The following is a 12,821-nucleotide window of genomic DNA, read 5'->3' as shown; positions in this document are numbered from 1 at the left end:
AGAAAATAGCCCTATTGTATCTGGGTAAGATTTAACGCAACAACCAATGAAAAAAATCAGTTATTTACGGATTCGTCCACGTGACTCTTCTGAAAGTGTGTAAAGTATGACCAAGTGTTTCTTTCTGTTCAATAGTCTAGATAGAACTTTATCAATCCCCTGTAGGAAAAATTTGTTAATAAAACAATAATGGTAAAAAAAATAAGGAATCTCCCACTTCCGGCTTCCATGAAAGAGAACCATACTAATTCACACAATAGCGTTGATGCAAATCTAGCATTAAAGGTTAATTTAAGGAAGTTCTCTCCAGTCACGCTGAAACTAGTTTGCTAGTAGTAGCGCTTTAATTTGCAGTGTAAGAGAATTCTGGGAAATCTGAATGCTGACAAAATTCTCAGAATTCTGACACTGCAATTTATTTGCACGCTACGACTAGTGAACTACTTTTAAAAAAAACTCGACACTGCGACCAGGCGACAAATGACTGGTGAGAACCTTCTTAAATGAACCTTTAATGCTGGATTTAATTATCAGAATTCGGATTTTATCCAAGTATTCTGACTTTATTATCAGAATGCTGAATTTTATCTCACAATTCAGAGTTTATTAGCCTATTCGATTTCTGAATTAAAATTCTTGTGATGAATAATCTACATTTGTACAGTCGATTAATTCCCGTCAACTATGTTTTCTAACACCAGCATTTCCACAACTATGCTCATGTTTGTGACTGCTATACAAAACCATTTATAGTGCATCTATTTTTCTGCTGGGTAGTGATAGTCGCCCTAAATGCAGCTTTAATTTGGGCTCTGATTCTGAATAAATGCCGCTGCTGAACTGTGTGAATAAATAAAGGGAACTGAAATCTAAAGAAGACACGTGGTTTTGATGTACCGTGAATTCCAGCTGAAAGTGGAACATTGCTGCCATCAGGGGAAATGAATGTAACCTAGGCATATTGTAAGTAGCTTTCAATTCCTTGTTTTTTTGTTGATCATGTTTCGTTGGAAACCACGGGAGCTGGAAAAAGCCCAGAGTAACTCATCTCCTTTTTTAACGTTACAACAAATTCACAACTTGTTTGACACAAACAATGACAACTTGATTGCTGTTAAAGAATGTTGCCCACATAATTAGCACCAGTTTTCAATACTGAGCATCTGTAGCCTGTAGTTTTATAGCACACACACACACACACACACACACACACACACACACACACACACACACCATGCGTGCACGCACACACGCGGAAAATGAATAATGAATGAAAAATTGTCTGTCTTCAAAACTTGAGGAAGTTTTAGACAAAAACTTCCTTAACACAAAAAAGGAAATTATGGATATACAGGGTGTTTTTAACATACTGGATCCAACAATGATCCCAACATTGACACAGATAATTCAGATCATTGCACTCACAATTCCTGTAAACAGTTGTAGTTGTGAGCGATCTTTCAGTGTGTCGAGAAGGCTCCACACCTGGCTTAGGTCAACCATGGGGCAAGGAAGGCTTCACCAACTTTCTCTTTTGTCCATTGAAAAGGAGCAACTATGCAAAGTGAGTCAAAGCCACGTTATTGACCGCTTTGCCACCATGAAGGCGCGGCGATACAGCTTAATAGTGAAAAAATAATCATTTAAAAAGGCTCTATGCAGTAGTGTATGGCCTTATTTAGTTTAATTTAAGAGCTTTGATGGTTCTATAACATTTTCCAAGTTGATTGGTGGCAATGAGCCACCTCACCTTAAGTCAGAAATTCTATTAGTTTTAAACCTTGTTTCTTGCCTTTTTAGTACATGTCGTTCTGGCAAAATGATGCTGTTTCCACACAGCTTCTAAATAAATATAGATGTGTAGACTTCTCCTGATAAAGAGGTGAAGGTCATAAAGAGACTTTTTGTTTATTTGTCAGTTACCTTATTTGTAAATCTTTGAGATGTGTATGTGTTTAAATAAATATAATTGTACGGTACTCATGAATCCATCTTTGCGTCTTTAAAAGACAACCATTTTGAAGCTCGTACATACCCTTCTGTATCCATATATTTCATATTGTGCACACGTAAAAAAAAAAATGTTGGCAGTTGGGGGCCTGTGCCCCAGTAAAACTCTAGGTCTAGCAACGCCCCTGGTTGTCTCACCACAGGAAGGTTGCTAGTGCAATCACCAGCTCCGACCTAGCCAAGCGTTTGAGTAGTATTAGTATCCGAGATCAAGACACCTTGCTCCCATTCATAACCCGCATCGTATTAATCGGTGAATGTGAGGCATGAATTGATGTGCCTAGGTCTGAAAAGCTGCTATGTAAATGCAATCCATTTAACCCAATTAAAATGGCACCCACGTAACAACTCATGTTACGCATTATGCACCTGATCTCAGGAAGGAGACAGGGGAATTCAGAATCTTCCATTACTCATAAATGTAAGGGACTTTCAAATACAGTGATAGCTAATAATCTTGACGTGTGTCTGTCTTGCAACAGAGATTTCGATCTTGATGAGACTTCCTGATAAAATAAAAGCAAACCAAAAAACGAAAAAAAACGAACGCATCATGGAAGACGTTGCGATCCTCATCATGCCGTGACATTCACCTGAATTACCAGAGTGCGTTCTTCCCACGGTTGCCAGTGTCACATTAAGACCCCAGCTCCCCTCTCGTCTGTACCCTCCACCAGGACGCCCCCCCCCCCCCCCCCACCCCCTACAGCGCCGCCTCCCCCCAAAGAGATGATCCGCCTGGAGCCCCCCCACCCCTCCCCTCTCCTGGTCCGGGCCGACGCCCTCCGCCACGCCGGCTCCCTGTGTGACGTCGTCTTCTCCCTGGAGGGCCAGACCTTCGGGGCCCACTGCCTGGTGCTGGCCTGCACCAGCCCCACGCTGGCCCCCCGGCTCCTGCAGGGGGGCCCGGCGGACCGTCCGCTCCGCTGCACGCTGGACTTCTGCTCCCCCCGCACCTTCCAGCAGGTGCTGGACTACAGCTACGGCCAGGCCCTGGCCGTGCCCCCGGCGGACCTGGGCCCCTTGCGCACCGCCGCGGGGCTCCTGGGAATGAGGCCCCTGGAGGAGCAGTGCCGCGGTCTCCTAGGGAGCCTGGACTGCAGGGCGGCGGAGGTCAGACGGGCGCTGGAGGAGCTGGAGGAGTCGAGGGCGGGGCCCGGCCGACGGCGGGAGGGACCGCCGTGCCGAGGGGAGACGGGACGGAGGGACTCCTCTGCTGAGGGGGAGACGGGGAGGGAGGAAGAGGAGGAGAGCAGCTGCCCTCCCACGTCTTCTCCGCCGCCTCCCACCGCTACACCTCAAGGCCAAACAAGCGTGGTTCTGTCCAGGAAGCGGGCGCTCCCGTCGTCCCCGCCGGCGGGCCCCTACGCCAGGGACAGCGTTATCAGGGCCTCTTCGCCCTGTTCTCCGCGGGCCTCCGTCACTAGCCATCCTGCTTGGGCCTCCGCCAACCACTGGCACCATGTGACCCTGAGGCTGATGGCTCAGCGCTACTCCGACCTGGTGGCCGAGCGCCAACACCCCTTCTCCCAGGGGCCTCAGTCCGGGCTCCTGGCCCAAAGGGCCCCTGACTTCGCCAATGTTCAGTCACAACGCCCCCCTGATCTGGAGGACCTGGTCCGACGAGACCTGAAGAGAATGGGTGCTGCGAGCGACGGCAGTGAGTCCAGGTGAATACATGTGATGATGTGATGATGGTAGGATTGAATAATAAGCTTGTGTCGATTGATCTGATGGCCCTTTCCAGTTCAGATGATTCAGTGTCGAGAGGAAGATGTGACTGGCCAACACCTCTACTGAAGACCTCTACTCTACTACTCTACTTAACCTCTACCCTAATCAATACTTTCATTGTACATTTTACCACAAAAAAACCTTTTTTGTATTGATTTATATTTCGTCACTGACGTCATTGGAAAGTTTGAATGTCTTTCGTTAACCAATAAGGTTAAATCTCACGTATGCCCCCGTTCTCTTTCACCTCTGAACCCGAGATGACGATCCATCATTCTATCAGATTAGATCAATATCATGAATTATGACCTCAGATAAAACTTACTATTATAATCTTAACATTGAAACCCATTTCTCATATTCTCCCCAATATGGTCCACCGTAGTAACATCTAAAGGGAAGCCCCCTCGTCTTCTCCCTTCCATTGAACACATCACAAGTAAAAACACACCCACGGCGGCGTTTCACTACTAATGCGCTACAAGTGCTACGTCAGATCACTATGAACACGAACAAAAAACACGACCCACACTGTCGCACATCGACAGAGCCGTAGGCCTACGCTTTTCTCCGTCAAAAACGAGGCTGGGTTCTACTGCCTCGAGAGACATATCCTGCCCGTGTGTGTGATCTGCCTGAGCCGCGCACAGAAAGACCTATAAATACTCTGTGGCGAAGGACACAGAGGAAGTAGAGAATGATAAGAGATGAACGGTGGAGGCCTGCGCTCTAACTGGTTGTTTTTGCCGCTCAAAGCAACCAAAAACCAAATATCGAGAGTAAAAACGCTGTTGTTTTCCCGCAGGTACTTAAAGAGAATTCCCGGCGCTCAGCACGTCTTTGTGAACCCCCATCATGCATCCCTGCTGACGGAGAGGTGTACCGCGTCCTCAGGTAAAAGCACCACCCGCACATCCTGGAACAGCAGCACCACCCTGAACATCATCAACACCACCCTGGATGCTCTGGTCCGACACCATCCTCAGAGTGATAAGATGTGAGGGAGTGTGATGAAAAAGTCAAAAAGCTGTGTCTATGCGTGTCAATTTAAATTTTAAATCTAAAAAAAAAGATTGATTAGGTCTCCAAGACTTGTGGGTTTCTCGTGGCATTCTGCATGACAGCACACAGCAACCCACTAATAAGATACAATTACATACAATTTAAAGTAATTTAACAAAGTAGTATGATTTCTGGGTGCACCTTATATGCTCTGTTTCTAGCTCGGCAACGCAGAGGAAGCAGCTAATGAGGGCTGTGGTTAGAGAAGCAGAGTGCAGGCTGAACAGCATTGTGGTTACTATTCATACAGCCATAGTACAGTACGTGTTTCAATGCGCCGTGGTTAGGCACGACAAAGTCAGAGGACGAATGTACCATACTAATGTTAGGTTAATAGTAGCGGTAAAAACCTGAACCGTGTATTAATGGATGTATGTGTGTGTGTGTGTGTGTGTGTGTGTGTGTGTGTGTGTGTGTGTGTGTGTGTGTGTGTGTGTGTGTGTGTGTGTGTGTGTGTGTGTGTGTGTGTGTGTGTGTGTGTGTGTGTGTGTGTGTGTGTGTTTGGGTACAATTCAAAATGAGTCTTAGTGATTCAATGATATCTAGAAATCATTTAAAAGGCGTCATGGTGGTTGAACCACATGTTGTCAACCATAACACTAATTACGCGTCTGTTCTTTGTTATCATTATGTTATGTTAGTGAAGATATGCTACTTTGACACCTCTGTGAAATTATGATAATCTTTAGAAGGCTGTGTTGTTTAATAAATACAAATATGTCTCATATTTTATTATTGAGGAAGGCAAGCAGTGCAGTGACATTAGTTATAGTTTTATGGTTTGGCTTCAGCATATTATATAATAATAATACTTAGGATAAAGTATTAGTATTATTATTGTTGTAATTATTCTAATTATTATTGTCTTCAATAGCCTTAGCATTAATTGTGCATTGATTTTATCGTATTAAAAAATGCTGGGTTAAAGTGAAGACACCCCTTAACTCTTTTCATTCCTGTTGAATGAAACTGTTTAAACCTGAATACAAACTGGAAACTAGTCTGGTTAGTCTAGTTCGTTCTAGGTCTTGGCCAGGAGACTTTTCTGTTAAATGATTGTGATCTCACCGTCAGCTTCACACCTTTTTAGGATGACACCGTTTCCTTGCAGATGTCAAGTCGTGCACAGGAAGTACATCCTTTAAAGGGGACATAATACGAAAACATCACTTTTCCTGGGATTTGGGGTGTTGTTTTGGGTATCCGGTGCTCCCAAACGCATACAAACTTTGAAATAAATCTGTATATGATTTTTTGAGTGAGATATGCATTTCTGAAAGTACCCCGCCTACAGTTACCAAACAAGCGAGTCAGTTTCGGCGCCTACTACTACCTAGGAAGCAGTCACATTTGAATGTTACCAACCCCTTCCCCACCCCCCTCCAATCAGAGCAAATATAGGATTATGTAGACCAGCGGACGAGCGCTTGGCGGAGATGTTTGCGCATTTCAGAAGCAGGGAGATTCCATGCAGAAGAGCTGGGGGGGGGCTCCGACTGCAGCTGCCGGACCGCCGGCCTCCGGGGGTACAATCCCTTTCTCCTCCATGTCGCTGTTCAATCTGAACTTCAGAGAGTCAAAGCCAAAGTTTCTGTCTCCCAATTCTTCTGAACCATTGCCGAGATAACCCCCACTTCGAGTCTTTACTTGTTGTGGAAGTACCAGAAACATCAGACGCAGTCTTTATGATTCATAATATCATCCGAGCGATGATAGCTTTTGGCCATGATATCGGATATGATATAATCTAGGTACCTTTATATTATATTATTATTATCATTATTATTATTATTATTATTATTATTATTATTATTATTATTATTATTATTATATTATATTACATTATATTATATAGATAAAGAGCTCCGGGAGTCCGCATGCGGCAACAATCACTTCTCCTCCATGCTGTGGTTTACTCTGGCAGCTCATTTGTATGCAATGGGCAGCAGCTCATTTGCATTAAAGCTACAGACACCAGAAATAGCACATTCTGAGATGACTGAAATACAGGGGAATAGCACATTCTGAGATGACTGAAATACAGGGGAATTTTTCCTAAAAGTTATTTCCTGCAAACAGCTTCAAAAACATGTTTTCTTGAACTCATATACAATGTTTACTTGTTGGGAAAACACCATAATATGTCTCCTTTAATGTCATCTTAAATGTGATTCCTCAAATGACCTTGTCTTGTCTACACAGCCATGGTTATTCCAGAGCCGGTTATGAGCCCGGCAGGTCATTAAATCACAAGCCAAGTTATAAAGTAACTCATGACTAAAGTTAATGAAGTTAGACATGCCTTTGTTATACAGCAAGTCAAACTGAAAGGCTTGCTGAATAACTGGCTTGTGTTATTATGGCCACACAGAACCGTTAAAGTGTAATTCCGGCGGAAATTGAACCCAGGGTCTTTGTTTTAGCATGAAAACCAATCAAATAAGCCCTCCAGATACCTTTTTCATTGAAAGTTGAGTATTAGAGAACTTTACCTCAAGTCTATCCATATCCACTTGCTGCACTCGTGGAATAGCATTCTTATGAGCCCGGCAGGTCATTAAATCACAAGCCAAGTTATAAAGTAACTCATGACTAAAGTTAATGATGTTAGTCATGCCTTTGTTATACAGCAAGTCAAACTGAAAGGCTTGCTGAATAACTGGCTTGTGTTTTTACGGCTCTTCAACAAGCAAACATCTGTGCACTCTCAATGTTTACAATGTTTACCACAAAACGTTTTGCTAACAAAAACAACTCAAGCCTTGACAGCAACATACCTCGGCAAAATGTGAAGTGTTTCGGAAACACAGACTTCAAATCATCTTAGAAAGAAAAATGTTTGTGTTTTCAATGATCTCACCTTATGTTTGCACAATCTTAGGGTCAGAAGTGCTGAGTGGTGAGGTCATTACATTGCAATGCTTGCTGAACTTAATGCCCATATATTTCATTCATCTTATCGCACGATAGACAGCACTTTATTAATGTGTCTTATTTAGAATGATTACTTTTTAATCTATTTCATTTCAATATACTTTTATGAATTTCTCTTATTTAGATTAATTACCCTTATTAATATATTTTATTTAGATATAAAGCCATTTTCTTTCTCTATATTTAATGTCTTGGCAAATTTAACTATTGGGCTACTTTTTTCTCTTTTGTTCCAAGACCAATAGCAACACAACCAACAAACCGACAATCAAAGCTGGAAATGAACCCCCAACGAGGTGTCCTCTGATTGGTCGATTGATGTACGAGAGGGCGGGAGACAGGTGAGGAGGCCACACCCAGCCTCACCTCCATGTTGTTCTTCCCAGGTGAAGCCTACCATCGCTACAGGACCGGTGGTGAAGGAGGAGGTCTGAGTCCTCCCCAGCCCGGAGCCAAGCCCTTCCAGTGTCTACGGTGTCCCAAGAGGTTCAGTCTGAAGCACCAGCTGGATACTCACCACAGGGTTCACACAGGTAAAGGGCTGATTATGGTTCCGCTTTCACGCAACGCAAGGGGGTTATGGACTCCTTACGTCCTTGCAGACCCTCCTTGCGTTGCACCGCAAGGGCCTGACGTGCGCCTCCCAAAAATGGTAACCTTCCGTCAATTGGTCCGCTTACTAAAACCCGACGCAGAGCCATGAAGGTTCATACCTGCGTTGAAACGTCTGCGTGTCATTGTGTTGCGTGACCGTCAAAACCATAATCAGCCCTTAAGGCCTCATCGCTGAACACGGCGACCACGCCCACGGTCGCCACAAGATATTCCCCTGTCGAGTAATCGTGTGCGTTTTGTATGTGTGTGTATGTGTGTGTGTGTGTGTGTGTGTGTGTGTGTGTGTGTGTGTGTGTGTGTGTGTGTGTGTGTGTGTGTGTGTGTACAGAACAGTACATTGACTGTAAACACACACAGAGTGGTTATTAATCTGTGTACAGCTTTTTCCCCTGTCTGAGAGTAAGTGGGTATGTGTGTGTGTGTGTGTGTGTGCGTGTGCGTGCGTGTGTGTGTGTGTGTGTGTGTGTGTGTGTGTGCGTGGAAAGCCCCCCTAACCCGTGTGTCCTCGGCAGGTGAGAAGCCGTTCGAGTGCCGCCTGTGCGGCCAGCGCTCCCGGGACTACTCGGCCATGATCAAACACCTGCGCACGCACGGGGGCGCGGGGCCCTACCAGTGCACCGCGTGCAGCGACTACTGCAGCAGCCTGGCGGCCATGCAGAAGCACGTGGAGCGCCACGCCCCCCAAGACTTCCCCCCCGACTGGAGCATCCGGCGCACCTACCTGTACACCTCGCACGTCTGACGACAGGAAGTCGCGCGCGGGGACTCGCGCAGGAAGTCGCGCGCGGGGACTCGCGCAGGAAGTCGCGCGTGCGGGGACTCGCGCAGGGACCCGGGGTTGGGACTGGCCACGCAGAACCGTTAAAGTGTAATTCCGGCGGGAAATTGAACCCAGGGTCTTTGTTTTAGCATGAGAACCAATCAAATAAGCCCCTCCAGATACCTTTTTCATTGAAAGTTGAGTATTAGAGAACTTTACCTCAAATCTATCCATAGCCACTTGCTGCACTCGTGGAACAGCATTCTTCTTCAATGACACTTTCTTTGGGTTCTTTGGGTCGGCAGCTCCTTTATGGATGATAAAGTCGTCCTTATCGAAGTGAGCAACGGTGATCCTACTGCATCAGCACGTCTCCTGTCCATATTCAAAACAATAAGCCACTGGTCTACCAGAGATCGGTCATTGTACCGCGATGGCAGTCTATGGAAAGTTTTTGGAGTGTAACTTTCCATTTTTTTCCCGCAGCCGGGCAAAACACGAAACATCTCTCTGTCATGAATTCGAGCTGTAGATGGGTCGTCTACTCCGGTGCTTCAGCTGTCCTTCACATTGTAGCGAACAAATATTTTGTAACTGTGCATTCGGTCACTCTATGTGTCAATCACGTGTGCAATGTGTCTTCTGTCAACAACGTGCCGTGCTTTATTGTAGCGAACAAAAATGTTGTAACTGTAACTTACATATGCAAGTCCTTTCATTTTTGTGTCAAAAACTTTCCTCCTTGAACTGAACTCTGGGGTATTCGGTAATCAACTTGCGTGGACTTCCTGTAAACACAGACCTACCGGTAATGTTTGTTAAACTGTCTTTTTAAATAAACTCTTGGTTTGCAAACTAAGTTGTTGGTGCTTCGTTTTATGTGTAGGGACCCTAGTCATGCTACTGCAGAGGTTTGGTGCTATCTTTAACAATTTTAGTGGTTCAAAAATGCCGATTTGGAAGCGAAACTCTATGCCCCAAGTCAATAACGTGAACGCCAAATATTGCGCCGGGCAAACTCTAATATTCGATTTTCATTGAAAAAGGTATCTGGAGGGCTTATTTGATGGGTTTTCATGCCAAAACAAAGACCCTGGGTTACATTTCCGCTGGAATTACGCTTTAACTATTGAAACCGGTATCTACTCTTTGCACTGGTTAAACCGGGTTCTACATTTCTGGAACCGGGGAGCAAAACCGTCGAATCGCAAAACCAACGAACAAATGCGGTGTTGAACTTCATCCACCAGTAAGACCGGTTGCTTAGTTGATTTATGAAGCACGAATCAAGTTCTTTAAAGAGTGGGGAAATGTAATTGCTTTCAAAAAGGAAAATCGTATGACGGGTTTAAAAACAGAAAAGGTAGAAATGTAAAATACAATTAAAGAAATGTATACTAATGTTTAGCACCCGGATTTAATCGATACATTTGTTGTGCTATACAAAGTTAGAGGCTATGTTTGGATAGCCTAATTTGGATAATTTTTTGGTGTGATATATTTTGGATGATTGACATTAGAAAGCTTATGTTTATTTTCCATAAATGATTTGGATAACTATCAAACATGAACTGCACTTATTGGGTCCAGCAGCAAGGTATTAGGACTATCAGTTCAGCAGCTCTCTTTGTGGTTAGGTAGCTGATATGATAAGTTGCCTAAACAGGATGTGGACATAATAATATAATAAAAATATAAAACACGTTTGTTTTATTGGTTAATTTGTTAAATCAACATCTGGATGCTACTGTAATATAATGTGTGGACAAGTTGACTCCAATATAACGTGTGTACACACACACACGCACACACACACACACGCGCGCGCGCGCGCACGCACACACACACACACTGTGGCATCCCGCCACGTGGTCCTCGGTCTGGACGGGCCCGGGGTACCGTAGAGGACGGGGTGTACCACCCCCACCCACCAGCCGGCGAGAGAGAGCAGCCCTTTCGGCACCCCAATCAGGGTGATTGGGGGACACCTGGCCGAAAGCACGGGGGCCATTTTAAAAGGAGGCACAGCACAGCACAGCACGGGTCGGGAGCAGGAAGGAAGGGCTCGTGGCAAGGAGAGAGCCTAGAGGCCCACGGAGGCCCTAGAGACCGCGACTCCTTCTTTGGTTTGATTGTTTCGTTGTTGTTACGTTGATGTTAAATAAATGCCTGAAATGGCTAAAACCCCACAGCCAAGCAAGTCTTGTACGTGGATTCCGGCTCAACCGAGCACCGGGATACCACACGTGGTGGAGAATGCAGGCAAGAAGATCCCACTACGACCCCCCGCAAGAGATGCTGCTGCCGCCGCAAGAGACGCTGCTGCCGCCGCAAGAGACGCCGCCGCCGCCGCAAGGGACGTCGCCGCCGCCGCAAGGGACGTCGCCGCCGCCGCAAGGGACGTCGCCGCCGCCGCAAGGGACGTCGCCGCCGCCGCAAGGGACGTCGCCGCGAGAGAAGGCCGCAGCGCGAGGCCGGGACGGGGCTGCGCCGCCGGCCGGCGCGGACGTGCGGACGGGTCGGCCCTGTATGCTGGCGACCTGCTGGGCGCAGGGAACCTCTGGTAGTCCGACCATCCCGGTGCGGGTGATGAACCAGGACACGCAGGCCGTCCTGGACACCGGCAGTGCGGTTACCCTCCTTCGCCCCGACCTGGCGGGTGGGAAGGCAGGGGAGCCGATGGAGGTGGCCTGCGTCCACGGGGACACCCGGACCTACCCCACGTGTCACGTGGTTGTCCGCACCACACACGGTGTGTTTACGATCCGGGCGGGGATTGTCCCCCACCTACCGGTCCCCGTGGTAATCGGGAGGGACTGTCCGACTTTCCGCCGGTGGTGGGACCCGGTACTAGAGTCCCGGGGCAGGAGAGATGCGGTCGCCGCCGCGGCAGGAGAGGCAGCTGCCGCCGGCGCAGCGGGAGACGAAGCGGCGGGAGACGAAGCGGCGGGAGACGAGGCAGCCGGAGACGAGGCAGCCGGAGACGAGGCAGCCGGAGACGAGGCAGCCGGAGACGAGGCAGCCGGAGACGAAGCTGCCGGAGACGAAGCTGCCGGAGACGAAGCTGCCGGAGACGAAGCTGCCGGAGACGAAGCTGCCGGAGACGACGCGGCCGGAGACGACGCGGCCGGAGACGACGCGGCCGGAGACGACGCGGCCGGAGACGACGCGAGGGACGCAGCCGGCGCCGCAGGAGACACCCGGCCCCGGCGAGATACCATCCTGGGCGGGTCCCTCGGCTACCTGGGGCTTGGACAAAGGGTGGAGTAGTGTGGCATCCCGCCACGTGGTCCTCGGTCTGGACGGGCCCGGGGTACCGTAGAGGACGGGGTGTACCACCCCCACCCACCAGCCGGCGAGAGAGAGCAGCCCTTTCGGCACCCCAATCAGGGTGATTGGGGGACACCTGGCCGAAAGCACGGGGGCCATTTTAAAAGGAGGCACAGCACAGCACAGCACGGGTCGGGAGCAGGAAGGAAGGGCTCGTGGCAAGGAGAGAGCCTAGAGGCCCTAGAGACCGCGACTCCTTCTTTGGTTTGATTGTTTCGTTGTTGTTACGTTGATGTTAAATAAATGCCTGAAATGGCTAAAACCCCACAGCCAAGCAAGTCTTGTACGTGGATTCCGGCTCAACCGAGCACCGGGATACCACAACGCGCACACACACACACACACACACACACACACACACACACACACACACACA

General features: G+C 47.6%; 1 protein-coding gene across 1 annotated transcript; it reads left to right on the top strand.

Annotated features, from left to right (window-relative positions):
- Positions 1–2,405: 2,405 nt before the first annotated feature.
- On the top strand, positions 2,406–11,094 carry zbtb32 (zinc finger and BTB domain containing 32). Its single transcript, XM_060064280.1, has 4 exons — positions 2,406–3,680; positions 4,550–4,638; positions 8,127–8,273; positions 8,868–11,094. Exons 1-4 carry the CDS (start codon positions 2,740–2,742, stop codon positions 9,095–9,097), a joined length of 1,407 nt encoding a protein of 468 aa, XP_059920263.1. The 5' UTR covers positions 2,406–2,739; the 3' UTR covers positions 9,098–11,094.
- The last annotated feature ends 1,727 nt before the right edge of the window (positions 11,095–12,821 follow it).

Source organism: Gadus macrocephalus, chromosome 11 (genome assembly GCF_031168955.1).
Source record: "Gadus macrocephalus chromosome 11, ASM3116895v1".
Classification (NCBI taxonomy): Eukaryota; Metazoa; Chordata; class Actinopteri; order Gadiformes; family Gadidae; genus Gadus; species Gadus macrocephalus.
Note: the sequence above shows the minus strand (reverse complement) of the source record. Positions and strands in the feature narration are given on the sequence as shown.